The sequence below is a fragment of the Hemiscyllium ocellatum genome, chromosome 28 (genome assembly GCF_020745735.1).
Source record: "Hemiscyllium ocellatum isolate sHemOce1 chromosome 28, sHemOce1.pat.X.cur, whole genome shotgun sequence".
Lineage (NCBI taxonomy): Eukaryota > Metazoa > Chordata > Chondrichthyes > Orectolobiformes > Hemiscylliidae > Hemiscyllium > Hemiscyllium ocellatum.
The window spans coordinates 28,015,000-28,035,771 of NC_083428.1; the positions used below are offsets into that span (position 1 = coordinate 28,015,000).

General features: G+C 38.9%; 1 protein-coding gene across 3 annotated transcripts in view; it reads left to right on the forward strand.

The window, feature by feature from the left end:
* ranbp3b (RAN binding protein 3b) overlaps positions 1-20,772 on the forward strand; it is a 107,518-nt gene that overhangs the window by 72,439 nt on the left and 14,307 nt on the right. For all 3 annotated transcript variants that reach the window (XM_060846084.1, XM_060846085.1, XM_060846086.1), the window contains 5 exons: positions 5,858-6,007; positions 13,098-13,207; positions 16,560-16,644; positions 17,141-17,276; positions 17,730-17,854. In XM_060846084.1, coding sequence (XP_060702067.1) covers positions 5,858-6,007; positions 13,098-13,207; positions 16,560-16,644; positions 17,141-17,276; positions 17,730-17,854 — 606 coding nt within the window. The remainder of the gene's footprint in view (positions 1-5,857; positions 6,008-13,097; positions 13,208-16,559; positions 16,645-17,140; positions 17,277-17,729; positions 17,855-20,772) is intronic.

The window sequence follows — 20,772 nt, forward strand, 5'->3', positions numbered from 1 at the left end:
TTTTTAGGTGGTTGATGATCTTTGACTGGAATTTGAAGTTGGTTAGTTCATTGTTATTTAACATCTGCATATTAACCTGAAGAGTGAGAATCACATTAGTTACTGGGCTTTCTCTTTATGCTAAGAGCTAGAATATATAATCTCTCCTTTCATTTTTAGCATGCTGCTAATTTTCTCAAATAGACTATTCATCTGAAAAAGTTATGAAATGCTTTTGAAAGTATGTCATGTTTGCATGGCTCTCTCAGTTGCGTGACTGTTTGTCAAACATTTGTTAGCCAAGTCAAGTGCTGTTATCGAAGAAAGTCTTGAAAGAGCTTGGCAATTACATCTACTTTGTCTCTGACCCAAATATTGTTCTGTCTATTGTGTGATCAGAAAATTCATTGTCAAGAAGTATTTCTAGTTTTTCTCCTGTTATTCTTCTGAATTTCAATGAGCACAGGCTAACCTATTCAACATCTCCTTATAAGAAAGTCTCTCTGTACCTGGTGTCAGCATAGTGAGCCTCTGGACTGCCCCCAATGCTAGAATATCTTTCCTTAGGTATGGGGCCTAAAACTCTACACTGTATCTCACTAGTGTCTTGTGTAGTTTTATCAAAACCTCCCTATATTTTAGTACTCAATTCCCTTTGAAATAAAGACCTACGTAATCTGAGACCAACCTCTTGCTCCTGTGATCCTATTCCCAAAACGTTGCTGACTGCCTAAGTTTTCTTTCTTTACTTTGTGCTGCTGACATTGTAAATGGTTTCCTCTCTTCAGGACTGTTTTTCAAAAGCTGCAGTCATTGCTCACTCTATTGTTTTACAAAATTATTTGCCAAATTCGACCTCACTTTTCTTTCAAATTTTGAAGATGTTCTGACCTTTCCAGTTTGTAACCAGCTCTGCTGCATTTGATTCTCTTCAATGTGGTTTCTGCTGCTTCCACAGTATTTAGATGGCCCTAACCAAAATCTGATGAGAGTCCCTGCACTTGTAACCATAGTTCATTATTTTTCATTGCCTTCCATAACAAACTGCAGTATTTCACACAGTTGATCATGTCATATTTCTTTAACATCTCACTGGTGCTATCCCAGTGAGGCTTCTGGCAATTGGATTCAGTGATTCAGTCAAATGGAGCTATATCCAGCATGTTTTATTTTCCCATTCCCTATACTGTTGCCTCTGGATGTTTTGAATGGTCTGTCCTTATCTTTGTATGGAACCCTTCCTTCAGATTGGAAAATTACACATCTCGATTCACTACTTAAGGAAGATCATAGAGGGAAACAAGGGAATTGTGGGCAAGTCTGAGATCTGTTGTGTCATTGTCACAATTTCTATTTAAGAATAGGGTGATGAAACACCTTGAACAGTTTTAGTTGATTAGACAAAGTCAGGAATTGATTTATAAAGGATAAGTCATGACTGGCAACTCTGAATATTTTGAAGAAATAGCTCATGCTCTGGACAGGAGACTGTCTCTGGATATTATTTATGTAGAATTCCAAAAGACGTTTGATAAATGTCCTCATAAAATACAGTTAATTGTATTTGAAATTAAAAGGTTAGACCATGATTTGTTGATGTTTTCAAGTTATTAAGAAGAATGCATTGAGGGAAATTATTTCTGTTCAGGAGCCTGATCTGGCTTGAAAATTTAAAGCCATTGCTTTCAGGTGTAAAATTAGAAAATGTTTCTATACTGAAAAGTTGGTGGAAATTTGGAACTCTCTTCTGCAAGTGACTACTGATGCTATATCAATTGTTAATTTTAAAACTGAGATTGATAGTAATTTGTTAATCTAATGTATTGTGGAATACGAGACAAAGGTAGGTATTTGGAATTGATTGGTTTTCTAATCTACCTTTAGATCAATCATGACCTCATTGAATGGCAGAACAGACTGGGCGTCTAAATGGTCTATTCCTGTTACTGTGACCACCTCTTCCTCAAAATTAAACATGCTGTGCCTTAGAAACATCATCTGAAACCATGGGCTGAACCTAACACCCAACACTAATCTGCATCACTTGCCCTTTTGTTTGTGATGTCAAGCTGCTTTGTCCACCTCAGTTTGAGCAGCAGTTTCCCCCAGCTAAATATTAAAACAACCAAAGGCTTAATTTTCATCTCCTGTCACAAGCTCTCTTCTGTTACCATTGACTCCATCTTCCTGCCCAGTTGCTGTTTCAGGCTGAATCGCACTGTTGGCATCTTGGCATTCTGTTAGACAAAATAAGGTGAGTTTCCAGTTTTTCTCAAATTCTATCACTGAACCCACATATCTATATATTATCTCATCGGCTAACTCTGCTGCTGAGACATTTATTCACATTTTGACTGTTGCAATGCTGATTCATGGCAGGCCACTCCACCCTTTATCATCCCGAGAGCTTCCTGCTCCAAATACCTGCCTCTGTCGCCCCTGTCCTCAGTGATGTAAATTGGCCTACAAATGGATAAATTTAAAATGTCATTTTTGTCCTAATTTCTGCAAATTCCTTCTGTCCCCTACCTATATTTCCCCTCCATCCAAAATTCTTTCTTTGGACACTATTATTCATTGTCTTTTTTTTCAGATCTCCTCCCAATTTTAAGGTTATTGTTAAAACCACTTTTTTAAATATCCCTTTTCTGAGCATTCATTTGGATTTGCATCGTTCTTTCAGTTTCCCACTGGGAAGTATATTAGAGCTTATTTCCGGCATTAATTGTTGTCTCAAGGGAGCCCTGCAACACTGACTTTTATTTTCATTTTATCAAAAATTCTGGTTCATGCATACAGGTAGCTATGGCATTGAAGGAATGTGTGGGAGAGCATTGAGTTACATTAATATACATAGTTCTGATTGTCTATGGATGACATAATTCATGGATTTGGAGATGCTGGTGTTGGACTGGGATGTACAAAGTTGAAAGTCACACAACACCAGGTTGGAGTTCAACAGGTTTAATTGGAAGCACACTAGCTTTCGGAGTGTGTCCTTCAGGTGGTAGGATTGAGCCCTGCACTAACACACACAATTTATAGCAAAAGTTTACAGTGTGATATAACTGTGTGTTAGGATTGAGCCCTCCACTACCACCTGATGAAGGAGCGACGCTTCAAAAGCTCGTGTGTTTCCAATTAAACCTGTTGGACTATAACCTGGTATTGTGTGATTTTTAACATAATTCATGGAAGCATTTAGGTGAGGAAAAGGGATGGTAGGGAGTGTCACAATGGATCATTCAACTTTGGAGTAGTCATGCAGAGGAGGAAGGAGAACCCTTTGTTTTAATTGCACAGATTGAATTGTTACATTAAGTATGAAACTGCAGTTCTACAACACAACACTGCAATGGAAGGTGATGGCATATTCATGTGTATCAACTATGAAATACTTTAGGGCATCCTAAGGACTGGAAAGACACCGATAAATGCGAGTTTATTTTTGCTTCCTTACATGCCTCCAAGGTCAAAGAGGATAGCAGGGGATGGTGTATCATAGTCACTGTCATGGACTGTTGATTTGAGCAAGGTGAAAATGTTCAAATTACAAAGGTTACAGCTCCTGTGATGCAGTGGTAGTGCCCCTACCTTTGAGCTATGAGGCCTAAGATTACATTCACCTGCTCCAGAGGTGTGCCATAACATGTCTGAACAAATAGATTAGAAAATATATTTTTACAAGAAAGGATAACTGAACAGGGAAGTGAATAATACATTCAAAGGGGGTGTTCAAGATGAGCTTCAAAATAAGACAACTTGATAGCGTGTGTTTTTCTTTGAGGCTGGGATAATGTAAGCATTGTTAAGAGGGTAATGGCAACACTAAAACAAATCAAGCCATTAGTGCCATTTTTCAAGCAGGAGTGAAGAAATGTAATTAAGCAATTAGGAATTGAGTGGGAAAGTTTTAAGAGAGCAAGAGGTGAATCTCATGAGATAAATTAGTTGAAAGAAGCTAGAATGAGTCAGAGGATGAATAAAAAGTTTCCAGTGAGATAGTAATTTTGGTAGTTTCAGTCTTTAAGGTTAAATTTTTGAGGAATTTATCTTGTCTTTTTTCAGGCAAGAGGGAGGAGAACTTTTAAGATTTTTCTTACAGAAAAGAGGAGTTGGGACTTATCCTTACCCACCAGAATTATTCCTGTATCGACACACAATTGAACAACTAAAGGGGGATCTGATCATAAATAACGTATTAAACCAAACTTGACAGTGGATGACAATATCAGTCATGTGGTGATAGTGAGGACTGCAGATCCTGGAGAGTCAGAGTCGATAAAGTGTGGTGCTGGAAAAAGCACAAGCAGATCAGGCAGTATCCGAGGAGCAGGAGGAGAGTGGACGTTTTGGCCAGGACCCTTGAAATCAGTCATGTGCCAGGTGCTTTCAAGACTGTGATATAAGAGTGGCAAACTACAAGTGAATTTGTTGCAGGAAGAATTAAAGAGAGTTTCCAAGAAGATAAACATTAACAATAATGCTTTGGTGGATGGAGGGAAGGAGTATTTGGTAACAGTGGGATAAATTTTTTTTCTCCATTGTAAAAGATTTTGAGGTTGTTGGTAAGTTGGCAGGTGTGGTCTGGGGTGCAAGACTTCGTAAAATACAAAGGTTTGGTCTCTATATGGCAAGTGATGTAAATACAGTACTGAAGGAGACAGGGAAGTCAGCAACTGGGTAACAGGGGTTTAAAAGTACAGAGATGAAATGACAACGTAGCATGAAAGAAGTAGAAAATAGGAGGAGGAGTTTGAAATCACAATGGTGAGAATTTGAATGAGCCAAAGGTACATCAAGCCTTCCAGTCATATAGCATATATAATAGCTGAAGAAATCAAGATGTGGTTTGATAGTATCTCATTTAATTGCAATCCAAACTTCTAATAGCTGCCAGATATTTGTAGATTCAGCAATGTGATGTCATCTGGCTGAAGATGTCGCAACGTCATTAAGCAGCTAAACTAAATGGAGATGTTGGTAGTCCAGGTTTTGAGGCTGGATGTGATTTAGAGGGTATGCAGAAAGTGGTGACTAAGAGCAACCCAGTGAGCTCGAGATACTTTAGCTTTGGATTGTGTTTAGCCAACTTACCTGTTTCCTTGTTTGAGTGCCTTGATTGGGTATTATGATCTTGGTGCTGCTGGAGTATACTTGAGAGCAGTAATGGAAAGTGGAGGGAACCACAGATGTGAACTTGTTTGTATCCAATCAAGGCTCATCATGGTTAGGCAATGAGTAAGAATCAGCTTGAGAAGTGATGGTGCAATGTCCTGGAAATCAGCAGAGCAGAATCTGTCAAGGAAGAAAGTTTCATAATCCTGGGAGGCAGCACAGCCAAGCCAATCCTGTCCTTGTCCGATGACCGCAAATGCACTTTCTAGCAAGTCACTGGATAATGATCAGGAGTGGGAGACCTGGCTGATTATTTTTTTCTCTCCTCCCTAGCCCAGGGGAACTAAGGCCAATTGGAGCACCTGTACACCTGCTGCAGCTGAGATCAGCTAACTCAGGATAGACCAGGGATCGAACCTGGGATCTTCTTGGTTGTATGGCTCAGTTCTACACTGGGCACTAGTTTACCAACTGAGCCAACGGTGGAACCATATCTTGAACTTTGGTACGCAACTATTTGTATGTTGAGGTTGACTGAATAAGGAAGAATGTAACATTCCTTTGTCTGTTAAAGCTCATGTTTTAAGTGCAGATTAAATTTATAGTAATAATGATAGTGGAAGAACCTTTGAGGCAGTCACTCTTTTTGTTTGGCAAGGTGCCCCTGAAGTGGGGATTGGAAAGTTTGTTTATAAATTCTTATTGCCTGATATTTAGGTTACTTGTTTGTTTACTTAAAATTATTTCTCCACATTTCCAGGAGAATACAAAGCTAGCTGAATCGTCAGAGTCCAAGAGCAGCTGTGAAGTAGATGAGAAGGAAGAAAAGTTGGATAGCCAGGAGCAACCCGAACAGCTTATGGAACAGACGAACTTCGTGTTTGGGGAAAATCTTCAAGACAGAGTGAAGGTTTATGTTATTCCACTTTTGAAAAGTCCACTTGTGTTGTTCAATGTTCTCACAACCCGTCCTGTAGTATGGGCTTGCATAGAATAGTTTTGTCTTGGGTTCATATGGTTTGGTTAATTACTTTCCTGAGTCATTTATTTGTTTAAGCTTTTCCATTGTTTGATATTGATAGGTGAAGAGTGGAACTGTTCAGTTAAGTGATTTAAACATACGTAATATGTATCACACAATATAACAAGAATCTATTTGAAAGTTTAGTGTATGGAAATAAAGCATCAGTCATGTTTATGAAGAATGAATTGATGAAAAGATAATAAGAAATTGGAACAATTGCAATTAGTTATATAAAATGTTCCTGTATGACACGTCTTCTACATCAATGGCAGTAAGAATTTTAATTGTGAAAGGAAAGTTGGACCCTATAAGTCAGAGTAACTCAGAGATAAAGGACAACAAAGTACTAAAGAAACAAAGTTATAGTAATTTGTAAATTCAGTGTTAGCTTATTAATAATACTTCTGCAACACTTACATTGAAAAAGCCATAGTAACAGGATATATAAGTCAAGAACATTTACGAGATTAATAGCTAGAATGAGTAGATTACCATACAAGGAAAGGCCAGATTGGCTAGGTCTGTGTTTTGTAGAGTTTGGAAGTGTTAGACGTAACTTAACTGAGACATTAAAGATCCTGAGGGACTTGACCAGATGGATGTCAAAAGGATGTCTGTGGGTTGCACAATGGCTCTGGTTAGTGCTGCTGCCTCACCGAACCAGCGACCTGGGTTTGATTCCACACTCAGGTGACTCTGTGGGGTTTGCACATACTCCCCATGTTTGCAAGGGTTTCCTCTCACAGTCCAAAGATGTGCAAATTAAGTGAATTGGCCATAGTGTCCAGGGATGTGCAGGGTAGTTGGGTTAGTCAAAGGAAATGCAGGATGACAGGGACAGGGTAGGGGGCATGGGTATGGAAGGGATCCTCTTTGGAGGGTTAGTGTAGATTCAATGGGCTGAATGGCCCGCTTCCACACAGACATTCTATGATACTTGTGGAAGAATCTAGACTTAGTGGTCATAGTTTAAATACAGGAAGTTGCCCATTTAAGACGGGATGAGGAAACACTTTTTGTCTGAGGGTGGTTGAGAGTCTTTGGAATTTCCTTCTTTAAAAGGCAGTGCATGAAGAATCTTTAAATATTTTTAAGGTAGAAATGGGTCTTATTCTTGAATATCACAGAGATGAAAGATTATCGGGATATGCAGGAATGTGAAGTTGAGATTAAAATGAGATCATTTGTGATCATATTGAATTGCAGTGCAGGCGTGGTGGGCAGCGTGGCCTTATGTCATTCCTTGTTTGTATGTTGTAAGAGTATGTAGTAAGAGCCATCCAACTGCTGATGATACAAGGTAGAAATACTCAAAGGATGAAAAGTAGTTTTAGACAGATGCTGGGAGATTGAAAATGAAAGGTCGCAAGCTTCTGATTTCTGAATTTTCATTCATTGTCAGATATATTGGAGTAAATACCTGTTTGCGTGATGGTCAAATGATTCTTTCCTTATTCTATTAACAAAGGTTTTGCTTTGGTGTACATTGTGGTGTCACAAGAAAGATACTATCAAAATAGAACAAGAACAAAGTTCCACTCTTTTTAATACATTTTTCAATAACTTATTTTTCTAATCAACCTGTTCAGCGAAATTCTAACACCTCTGGACACTACCACTGCGTCACAAGAGCGTCCCATTATGGGTGCATATCTGCTTATACTATATAGCTACCAGAGCCTGAGAACTTCCACAAAAGCAAATTACTTTAGGTACTGGAAAACTGAAATAAAACTAGAAAATGCTGGAAATACTCAGCAGGTCAAGTGGTAATTATGAAGAGAGAAGCAGAATAAATGTTTTAAGACCTTTCATTCAATGTTGGGAAATGTTAGAAATGTAAAAGGTTTTTGGACAAGTGAAAGTGGGATAAGGGATTGAAAAAACAAAAGGAAACATCTGTGATAGGGTTGAATGTGGGAGATATTAAATGACAAATAGCTGTTGTTGTAGAATTGAACTTTTTTATACAAAGTGATTAGAGTATGGAATGAATAGCCAGAGGAAGTGGTGGATGTAGGTACAGTTTAAAAGACATTTGGATAAGTATATGAATAAGAAAGGTTTGAAGGGATCTGGGCCAAATACAGGCAGGTCGGAATAGGATAGTTTGGGAACATGTCCAACGTAGACTAGTCAGACCGAACGGCTGGTTTCCATGTTGTATGACTGAGAGCTAAAGGGAGTGGAAATGGGATAAAGAAAGAAATGCATGATGTATTCAAGGAAGGTGTGAAAGGCAGAATAATGAGCTGCTGCCTTCCAAATGCAAAAGCGGTAGGAAAGATAGATAAAGGCAAAAGCACGCAGAGAAGGAAACAAAACAAAATGTAACCAGGGTCTGAAATAGTTGGGATGCTAAATTGATTTTTAAAACCTGCAAAATGCTTAATTCAAGTTGAGTTGCTGTTCTTTGAGTTTGTTGAATATCATTCTAGCACAGTAAAGGGCATGGGACACGAACATTAGCAGGACAGCAATATGACAGCAGCCTTGCTCAAAACATTGGGAATTTTCATTGAAATGAAGAGCTTTAAGGGCAAGATTGTCAAAATAATAAAAAGGATCTGAGACAACGATGAAATATTGCTCCTCGTGATTGACTTATTAGTTTTTAAAAAAAAGGAATAAGAAGCATTATTTTTAGAAAAATGTGGAACAACTGAGGGGTGATTTTTCCCAGAGCTACTAAAGCATGGAATTTTTTACCTAGTGAGTGCTGAGTCAAAGATAATAACATTGAAAAAGTAATGCAATAAACAATTGAGTTGAAAGATTCTGGCCGTATGTAGGAAATTAAAAGTAGATAGAGCAAGAAATGGCATGCATTATGTATCAAATGATTCTTTTAATTTCAATAAATGTTGTGAATGCAGAATGAGTTTGTTAGTATCTGTAAAATAATCTAAATCGAAAGTTAAGAGAACCAAAGAAAGTAAAATGTGGATGAAAGAAAAGAGGACAGCAGATTTAAGTTGAACAAGGATTTGGATGTGAATATAGGAGGTATAGTTAGTAAATTTGCAGATGCCAAAATTGTAAAAGTAGTGGACAGCAAAGAAGGTTACCTTAGATTACAATGTGACCTTGATCAGAGGGACCAATGGGCTGAGGAATGGCAGATGGAGTTGAATTTAGATAAATGGATGGTGCTGCATTTTGGAAAAGCAAATCAGAGCCGGACCTATACACTTCATGGTGAGGCCCTAGGGAGTGTTGCTGAAAAAAGAGGACTTGAAGTACTTTCCTTGAAAGTAGAGTCGTAGGTAAATAGGATAGCAAGGAAAGCATTTAGTATGCTTTCTTTTATTGGTCAGGGTATTGAGTATGGGAGCTGGAAGGTCGTGTTGCAGCTGTACAGGATGTTGATTAGGCCACTTTTGGAATATTGCGTGCACTTCTGGTCTCCTTCCTATAGGAAAGATGATGTGTAACTTGAAAGGGTTCAGAAAAGATTTACAAGGATGTTGCCAGCGTTGGAAAATTTGAGCTACAGGGAGAGGCTGAACACGCTGGGGCTGTTTTCCCTGGAGCATCAGAGGCTGAGAGGTGACCTGATAACGGTTTATAAAATCATGAGGGGCATGAATAGGGCAAATAGACAAGCCCAGGGAGTTCAGAATGAGAGGCATAAGTTTAGGGTGAGAGAGGAAAGGTATAAAAGGGACCCAAGGGGCAACAACCCAGAGGGTGGTGCGTGTATGGAATGAGCTGCCAGTGGAAGTGGTGGAGGCTGGTACAATTGCAACATTGAAAAGACATCTGGAGGAGTATATGAACAGGAAGGGTTTGGAGGGATATGGGCTATGTGCTGGCAAATGGGACTAGATTAGGTTCGGATATCTGGTTGGCTTGGACGAGTTGGACCGAAGGGTCTGTTTCTGTGTTGTATAACTCTACGATTCTAAGGATATTTGAATATAAATTTATCTGAGGTTTGGTGAATTTTGAACATAGGCATGCTGAAAATAAGTGACAGTTGTCATTCACTGCCACAGGAGGCTGCAGAGGCCAGATATTTAAGACTGAAGTAGATAGGTTCTTGATTGACAAGAAGATTAAGGGTTACTGGGGAATGGTGAGAGAATGGGGATGAGAAACTCATCAGCCATGATTGAATGGCAGAACAGACTCGGGCTGAATGGCCTAACTTAGACTCCTGTGCCTTATGGACAGATGGTTTACAGAAATTGTTTGAGGTAATGGAAAGGCATTGAAAGAATCTTATTTTCAATCCTTAGTTATCTTTCCTATGTTTTGTGGAAGAGGGTGCATTGCGTGTGTGAACATCCAGGTAAAAATAAAGGAAGTTCATATTTTGCATTGACTTTTGCATTTTTGACCAAGGGTCCAAACTCAGTGTGGAGCTGTCTTTTGTATTTGTGCTCGAGTTTTTATATGCTGTAATTTTTCTCCTTTCCACGTTTCACAATTCCTTGCTGTTTGTGTCTGTACCTTTCCCTGAACCTTTTTACCAACTCTTGTGCAGTTCTGTGAAATTTGTTCAAATTCCAGAAGTTTATATTCAAGCTTCCACTGAGAAAGTGGACACAAAGCAATACAGATAGTCCTCCATAACACAGTGGTTGCATTCTTGTGCAATCCCTCACTATATAAAAACCTCACAATAAAAACAGCACTTAAAGTATTGGTGATCCAATCACATTATGGCCAACACACGTTTAAAAGTTCACACTTTAGAAACAGCGTCCCTATTCATCAATTGCGTTGTAGCCATTTTGTATTGATGAAACATGCATTATAGCAGAATGACCTATATGTACTTTGTCCAACGCAATAGGAGTTAAGATTCAGCACAGTCGCAGCCAGAGAGGAATTTCACACTTCATTTAGTAGTCTCTTGAAATAATTATAGTAATTTGATCCTGGAAAAATTGGGCTTGTAACTGTCCAAGTTCCTGTCGTTATTGTAGAGGTAGGTCATGAAAATAATTGTGTGTTGGGAATGCTTCTCTCCTGACTTTAAGTAGACCAAAGAACATTAGAAACTTCTGGACCCAATAATTGCACTAGGAATGAAAATGTTGGCAACACAGTGGCTGTACCCCTCATAAAAGGGAAAATTGTAAGTGTAGCAGCAAAGTAAACTTATTGTTCGCAATGGAGTAGTACTATGTTTTGATATTTTACATTTGGAGATTATGATGCAATATATGGCTCAAGCTACCTCTCACCCAGCCAGACTCAGCAAAAACATAAATGCTGATTGCATGGGGGAAGATTGCCTTGTTTAATCCGCACAACCAATTTGAAAGAGAAGGAGAGGACAAGACACCAGACCTGAATACGAAGAGTTTAGATTTAGACTTTATTGTCTCGGATACTCAAGTACAAAAATACAAGAGTTCTGTGAAAAGGTTTTTTCAAATTCGCCACACAGCGCCACCTTAGATACAAAAACTTAAGAATAAGGTAGAAAGAAATAAGGAGCGAAGTTAAAAAGCTATATATTACAGTCACTCTTAAGATAGCGTTTAAAAAAAAGATAAAGTTAAGAGTTTATGGATTCTAGATGAATAGTAAATAAGATAAATGATGTACAGTCGACTTATCAAATGTACAAAACATATTTTCACCTTGAATTTATGTGGAGGGTTACTATAATGATGATTCCTAATATCTGAAATGTTAAAATATGAAAAACTGCTTGAGGAAATTAAACTTGTTTTATTTGAAAAGACTCCATGAAGTTTTCTTAATAACAGCGTGAATTCAAAACTGCCTCCGGCAAGTAGTTCACTACAGTAGAATTTTAATACTAAGGGACCTGAGTTATAAAAGTATATAAAAAAAGTGTACAGCCAATTTACCAAATTCCTGTGCTGGGATTTATGCTTCATCCTTCTCTCATCCCTTTGACAATTCATATGGGATAGTTTCTTGAAGGGAGCAATATTGGAAAAAATGGGATTGATATCAAACTAAAATTAGGTTTGGTGAGATTTTCTGTTCCTGAAAGTTCTTTTGTTATGTAAAAGATGTTTCTTGGAATGCTAGCAGAGTCCTACAAAATATTCATAATCAAAATTTGTACATTTAACCATCATGCCAGCCCTTTCCCTCCTTTCACCAATCCTACAATGCCACCCTCATTCTATTCTTTCACTACTGGCCATCTGATGCCATCCTCTCCCTCCCAATCTGCCAATGCTAATTGATGCTTTACTATTCCAGCTTTCCCATCCAGCCCCTCATTGCCATTTCTCATTCCTTCCTTTGCTCTCCCATGATCCTAAATCATCACAATCTTCTGTACCACTCCTCTCTTCTATTCCTTCTACCCTATCCCCATTCCAAGCCATTTCATCCTTTCCTCAAATACATTTTCTCCCCAGAGCCCCAAAGCCAACATACACCAGAGCTTTCCCTTCTTCACAGCTTATATGCTGTACAACACTTCTTCAATTTCCCCAACCACCCCAAAATAGCCTTGGTGATGTTGGTCCATATTGCCGTATACTGTTGTTTTTCTCATCCAAGATGCCGCAACTCCCACTCCTCTTGAACTGCTGTCATAATAGTTCTTCCCTGGGGTAACTTTGTAACTGAGCTTTCTTTAATTGATGATTTTTTTTTTTCAAACAGTTCCACTCCCTCAAGCTGCCACAAAACTATAAGCAGAAGCTTGTGAATCAATTGTTGTGGACCTCTGCACATCCCATATACCTTCCTACCACTGCACGTCACCAACAGATCAGAAAAATGCAAATAGTCAAAAAAAAATTCTCACTCCTATTACAGCAAAGTTAGTTTTCAGTTTTACTTTGTTTGTTCTGAAGCTTGATAACTTAAATATTTAGAAAGTAAAATCCACCTTGACTGTTTTTCTATCTAACACTCAGTAAAAACCAGAGAGTGTCGAGAGACTGGCAAGACCAGCTGATGGTGTTGGGAATTTGTAACAGAGATGACCCATATTCTAGTTTGTGCATATCTGTTACGTGATATGTTGCAGATGATGGAGGGCAGTGATTTTACATGTCCTCTGAAGCAAAGTTCTGCGGATGGAGAAACATTGCCAGCAACCAACTACTTCCTCCAGTACATCAAACAAAACACGGCAAAGTAGGTGGCTAAATTTAATTATTCATATAGAATCAGTAAAACCTGTAACTTCCAACTCCAGGACTGCCAGGGACAACTGATAACATGTTGTTAGTTATGTTAGAAATGAGGATTGGATGTTCTTTAAGGGCATTTGTAAAGAATATTGTCTTTGTCCATGCACTTCAAACTTACCTTAAGTGATAAAGATTTAGTTTTGCAGGGTTTCTCAAATTGAGTAATAGTTAACTCCTTTTATCACCGATTTTAGTCTTTCTCAAGTCTGTTGACGTTCTTGATATCAGTATCTGAAAATTAAGATTGCCAGATTCTCATCTTGGTCAGGCTGTCTTTGGGGCGATAAGTTTTCTTTTATTGTCGAAAGCTCTTACCTGTCAGTGATGTTACCAAAATCCAAGTATCAACCTTATTATGAGAGTAAACTTAGTCATAGTCATAGAGATGTACAGCATAGAAACAGACCCTTCAGTCCAACCCGTCCATGCTGACCAGATATCCCAACCCAATCTAGTCCCACCTGCCAGCACCTGGCCCATATCCCTCCAAACCCTTCCTATTCATATACCCATCCAAATGCCTCTTAAATGTTGCAATTGTACCAGCCTCCACCACTTCCTCTGGCAGCTCATTCCATACATGTACCATCCTCTGTGTGAAAAGGTTGCCCCTTAGGTCTCTTTTATATCTTTCCCCTCTCACCCTAAACCTATGCCCTCTAGTTCTGGACTCCCCGACCCCAGGGAAAAGACTGTGCCTATTTACTCCATCCATGCCCCTCATAATTTTGTAAACCTCTATAAGGTTGCCTCTCAGCCACCGACACTCCTGGGAAAATGGCCCTAGCCTAGTCAACCTCTCCCTATAGCTCAATTCCTCCAACCCTGGCAACATCCTTGTAAATCTTTTCTGAACCCTTTCAAGTTACCCAACATCTTTCTGATAGGAAGGAGACCAGAACTGCACGCAAGATTCCAACAGTGGCCTAAACAGTGTCCTGTACGGCTGCAACATGACCTCCCAATTCCTGTACTCAAATCTCTGACCAATAAAGGAAAACAAAGCAAACGCCTTCTTCACTATCCTATCTACCTGCGATTCCACTTTCAAGGAGCTATGAACCTGCACTCCAAGATCTGTTTGTTCAGCAACACTCCCTAGGACGTTACCATTAAGTGTATAAGTCCTTCTAAGATTTGCTTTCCCAAAATTCAGCACCTCGCATTTATCTGAATTAAACTCCATCTGCCATTTCTCAGCCTATTGGCCCATCTGGTCAAGATCCTGTTGTTATCTGAGGTAAGCCTCTTCACTGTCCACTGTACCTTCAATTTTGGTGTCATCTGCAAACTTACTAACTGTACCTCTTATGCTTGCATCCAAATCATTTATGTAAATGATGAAAAGTAGAGGACCCAGCACCGATCCTTGTGGCACTCCACTGGTCACAGGCCTCCAGTCTGAAAAACAACCCTCCACTATCACCACCTTTTGAGCCAGTTCTGTATCCAAATGGCTAGTTCTTCCTGTATTCCATGAGATCTAACCTTGCTAATCAGTCCCCCATTGGGAACCTTGTCGAATGCCTTACTGAAGTCCATATAGATCACATCTACTGCTCTGCCCTCATCAATCCACTTTGTTACTTCTTCAAAAACTCAATCAAGTTTGTGAGACATGATTTCCCACGCACAAAGCCAAGTTGACTATCCCTAATCAGTCCTTGCCTTTCCAAATACATGTACATCGTCTCTCTCAGGATTCCCTCCAACAACTTGCACACCACTGACGTCAGGCTCACTTGTCTGTACTACCCTGGCTTGTCCTTAACACCCTTTTTAAACAGTGGCACCACGTTTGCCAACCTCCAGTCTTCCGTCACCTCACCTGTGACTATCAATGATACAAACATCTCGGCAAGAGGCCCAGCAATCACTTCCCTAGCTTCCCAGAGTTCTTGGGTGCATCTGATTAGGTCCTGGGGATTTATCCACCTTTACTCGTTTCAAGCCATCCAGCACTTCCTCCTCTGTCACATGGACGTTTTGCAAGATGTCACCATCTATTTCCCTACAGTCTATATCTTCCATATCCTTTTCCACAGTAAATACTGATTAATTCAAAGAATGAAAAGGAAACATCAGTGCTATTGTTTGCTCAATAAGTTTGGGGTGCACATATGAATGTTCATACCAAAGTTGTTTCTAACATGGAGATGCAAAAGAACCCTGTTATATTTATCTTATTTCTTTTTAATTGGCCACTAGTTAGGGACTTCTAATAACAATGAGCAAGACAGCATTTAACAACCACTAAAATTTTTCATGCTTAACTTTATATATTCTGACCCTTGAATAAATGATGTCAAATTCAATTAATCATAATGATCTGAAAAGTATGTACAGATGAAGATGAATATCCAGCCTGATCTTTCATAGAAATGCATAATTTCTCATCTGCACTACTACAATGTCTCTTGTGCATTGAGTTTTTCATACTGCACTACCCAGATAATTATTGTAAGTACCTGATTGCATGAAGAAGTGCTTTCTGGTATCAGTCTGATGTGGTCCTTTACTGATTTTTGTCTATGTCCTTTTTCCTGTGGTTATAATTTATCTTCAACTTTTGCTTGAAAGTCACTTGATTCATTTCTCATGCTATCTTGTGTTCCTATATGCTTAGCCTGAGAAGAGTCAGTGTCTAATTCTTTCCAGCCTCTCCTTGGGAAATTTCAGGCTCTAGAAGTTCATCTTTGTCAGCAGTGTGAACAAAGACTGAGTTAAGATGTATCATAACCAGAACATGGTGTAGCCATAGCAGAGTATTGTAAATGACATCGACCTGATTAATTCACCATTCTCTTTACTTCATTGATTACTGGACATGCGGGATACTGTTTAAAAATAAGGGGTCCTCTATTTTGATTGAAATGAGGATTTCTTTTCCCTCAAAGTTCATGTTTTTTGGAACTTTTTTCCCCAAATAATGATGAAAGTAGTGCCTTGAATATTTTCAAGGCTTGTTAAACAAGGGATTTAAAGGTTAACTGAGTAGTAGATATGTAGAGTTGAGACCACAATCAGATCAACTGCAGCAGGTTCAAAGGCCTGAAGGTTTACTCCTTTTAATTTGTATGTTCTTCCATTAAATACTGAGCCTGATTCCCAATCTAATACACTTCCTAACTCTTCTAGAAAGAGTTTGACACCATTAATTAAATGTATCTGCTCTTCCCTCTGCAATTCTTCAAATGTGTAGTTCTTTGCACTTAACCATGCTGATTGCACCTGATATATTTCTGCCCAATTTGTTGGAAATTATATATTTATTTATTTTTATTTGTCAACTACAGTCTGTTGGACTCTGGAGAAAATGCAGATAGTAATGCACGAAGTGCCAAGTTTGTGTTTGGGGAGAACATGAGTGAGCGGGTATTGGTGAGTACAGCAAATTAAACATTTTAATTCGTATATCCTCTTCACTTTGTATCGATTATTGCATGATGGCAAGTGTCAAGTAGAAGACAGTCACTAACATATATAAGTTGACATATTTGGAGTAGATCTGTTGAATAGTTTGAAGATTTTAGTAGCTTAACATGGTATGGACATTAATTGGTGGCTGACAGGTTGTAATCATTTGCTGTATTTGAAAATAGATTGTAATATGGTTTGGAGATGCTGGTATTGGAATGGGGTGTACAAAGTTAAAAATCACACAACACAGGTTATAGTCCAACAGGTTTAATTGGAAGGCACACTAGCTTTCGGAGCGCCGCTCCTTCATCAGGTGGTTGAAGGAGTGGCGCTCCGAAAGCTACTGTGCCTTCCAATTAAACCTGTTGGACTATAACGTGGTGTTGTGATTTTTAAGATTGTAATATTGCGAAGAGATGATCAGTAATGTACCTAGAATTATTCATTATATTTACAGAGCTTACCACGAGCAGGTGATGTGAGCATTGAAAGCAACAAAGAGCAGCTATTTGGAGAAAATGTACCTGTTCCATCAGGATCTCTTCCTGAACCATTACCGGAAGCTACATCTGAGAAAGCTACTGACTGGTTAGGTATGGGATATTATTCGTATTTCATAAAAACAGAAACTACTGCAAATACTCAGCAGTGCAGGCAAGGCTTGTGAAGAGAAGAAAATATTTTAAGTTGATAATATTAATCAAAACACAAGTTATTATTGACCTGAAATATCAATTCTACTTTTAACTTCAAGCTGCTCTCTGACCTCCTGAATATTTCCAGCATTTTGTTTTCATTTCAGTTCCTCAACATTTACAGTGTTTAGTTTTAGTTTCCAGACCTTTAATACAGTATATTTTATATGCTAACATTGTAGGATTTTAATTTGTTTTATGGAGTGGTGTGAGCACAGATCATTGCTGCATTTATTTATAGAACAAAATTTGAAATTTATGGCATTTGAAAACTGAATTGGTTTGGAGCATTATGGGGTCCAGTGAAACCTCAAATATATGCAAGGAGTAATTATCTTTGTTTAATTCTAGCAAACAATGTGACTGAATCACTAGAGGAATCAGCAGCTGCTTACACCAAAGCAACAGCCAAGAAATGTTTGTTGGAAAAGGTGGAAGTTATCACTGGTGAAGAAGCTGAGAGTAATGTCCTGCAGGTATGTGATTTAAAACTCCAGAAAACCTATTATTTGCATTTAATTTGACTAATTCTTGATTAGTGCTGTCCATTCTACTCAATTGTCTCGATTACATTTTATTTGTTTTTTTTTAATTAATCTCTCTCTTTGTAGCTGTCCTAGAAATCTATTTCCAAGATTACTTCTGAGAAGTATCAAAGTGGCAAATGGCTGTCTAGGTCTTCAAGTGAACAGAAATAGTTCAAATAGCTCATTGACTCTCATTTGCAATTTTGTTGGCCAAGGCAGGTCTGACTATTTTAACCCCAATCACCTTCCTCAATTCCATTTCCCTTCATATTTTGTTTAGTGTTTAAAATGTTTTCTTTTAAGAGTTTGATTCCATGTAAGATTAATGTTAATCTCAAGTATCTACTACTTACCAACCATCCCTGGTAACACGTCTGAATTTTTGTTCCATTATTTTGTCATCCGTACCAGTCCATTCTTTGGCTTCACTAAGAAGTTGCAACATGTCGTAATATTGCCCTGTAGTCCTTGGTAAAGTTTTTTTTCTGAAACTCTAGGAGATCTCTTCAAATTTCCACTGAGTTTTAGAGATCTATATGGTCAGTGTTGTAAATCTTGAGTTTTCAAATTTTATCCATTTTTATTTTATTGACGTAATCAGTGCGTTAGGATGATCATCTTTCTTCTTTAAATATTCAAGTCCAGATCATGCGTCTTGTAGGTTCAGGCTTGAGTTTTCCATTGGTACACTTGCGAATTTGGATAATCATTCCTAAATGTTTTGCTGACATTATTTAGTGTTACATGTTTATCTTGAGAGCACCAGTCATCTGTATGGTGTAGGATAAAAGGCTTTTGATGCACTTGGACCTTACCTTTCATTAGAAATAATGAGTTATCTGGTTCTGTTGATATCAATGTGAAGTCTTGAGACAGTCATTAAATAGAATCACTGAGATGTACAACACAGAAACAGAACCTTTGGTTTAATTTGTCCATGCCGACCAGTTATCCCAACCCAATCTAGTCCCACCTGCCAGCACCGGGCCTATATCCCACCAAACCCTTCCTATTCATATACCAATCCAGATGCCTTTTAAATGTTGCAATTGTACTAGCCTCCATTACTTCCTTTGGCAGCTCATTCCATACACATACTACCCTCTGCATGAAAACGTTGTCCCTTTTATATCTTTCCCTCTCACCCTAAACTTATGCCCTCTAGTTCTGGACTCCCCCACCCCAGGGAAAAGACTTTGTCTATTTATCCTATCCATGCCCCTCATGATTTTATAAACCTCTATAAGGTCACCCCTCAGCCTCCAACCCTCCAGGGAAAATGGCCCTAGCCTAGTCAACCTCTCCCTATAGCTCAAATCCTCTAACTCAGGCAAATCCCTGTAAATCTTTTCTGAACCCTTTCAAGTTACCCAACATCTTTCCGATAGGAAGGAGACCAGAATTGCACGCAAGATTCCAACAGTGGCCTAAAATATGCCCTGTACGGCTGCAACATGACCTCCCAACTCCTGTACTCAATACTCTGACCAATAAAGGGAAGCATACCAAACACCACCTTCACTATCCTTTCTACCTGTGATTCCACTTTCAAGGAGCTATGAACCTGCACTCCAAGGTCTCTTTGTTCAGCAGCATTCCCCAGGACCTTACCATTAAGTTTATAAGTTCTGCTAAGATTTCTTTCCCAAAATGCAGCACCTCACATTTGTCTGAATTAAACTCCATTTGCCACTTCTCAGCCCATTGTCCCATCTAATCAAGGTCCTGTTGTAATCTGGGTAACCTTCTTCACTTCCACTACATCTCCAATTTTGGTGTAATCTGCAAACTTACTAACTGTACCTACTTACGCTCGCATCCAAATCATTTATATAAATGATGAAAAGTAGTGGACCCAGCATCAATCCTTGTGGCACTCCACTGGTCACAGGCCTCCAGTCTGAAAAACAGCCTTCTACCACCACCTTTGAGCCAGTTCAGTATCCAAATGGATAGTTCTCGTTGTGTTCCATGAGATCTAAACTTGTTCACCAGAATCCCACGGGGAACATTGTCGAACGCCTTACTGAAGTCCATATAGATCACATCTACTGCTCTGGCCTTCTTCAAAAAACTCAATCAAGTTTGTGAGACATGATTTCCCACGCACAAAGCCATGTTGACTATCCCTAATCAGTCCTTGCCTTTCCAAATACATGTACATCCTGTCCCTCAGGATTCTCTCCAACAACTTGTCCACCACCGACGTCTGGCTCACTGGTCTATACTTCCCTGGCTTGTCCTTATCACCTTTCTTAAACAGTGGCACCATTTTAGCCAACCTCCAGTCTTCCGGCACCTCACCTGTGACTATCGATGATACAAATATCTCAGCAAGAGGCCCAGTAATCACTTCCCTAGCTTCCCATAGAGTTCCAAGGTACACCTGATCAGGTCCTGGGGATTTATCCACTTTTATGCATTTCAAGACATCCAACACTTTTTCCTCTATGGACATTTTTCAAGATGTCACCATCTATTTCCCTACATTCGATATCTTCCATGTCCTTTTTCACAGTAAACATTGATGCAAAATACTCGTTTAGTAACTTCCCTATCTCCTGTGGCTTCACACAAAGGCCGCTTTGCTAATCTTTGAGGGGCCCTGTTTTCTCCCTAGTTACCCTTTTGTTCTTAATGTATTTGTAAAAACCTTTGGATTCTCCTTAATTCTGTTTGCCAAAGCGATCTCATGTCCCCTTTTTGCCCTCCTGATTTCCCTCGTAAGTATACTCCTACTTTCTTTATACTCTTGATCTATCCTGTCTATACCTGACATATGCTTCCTTCTTTTTCTTAACCAAAACCTCAACGCATTCCCTATACCTACTAGCCTTTCCTTTCACCCTAACAGAAATACACTTTCT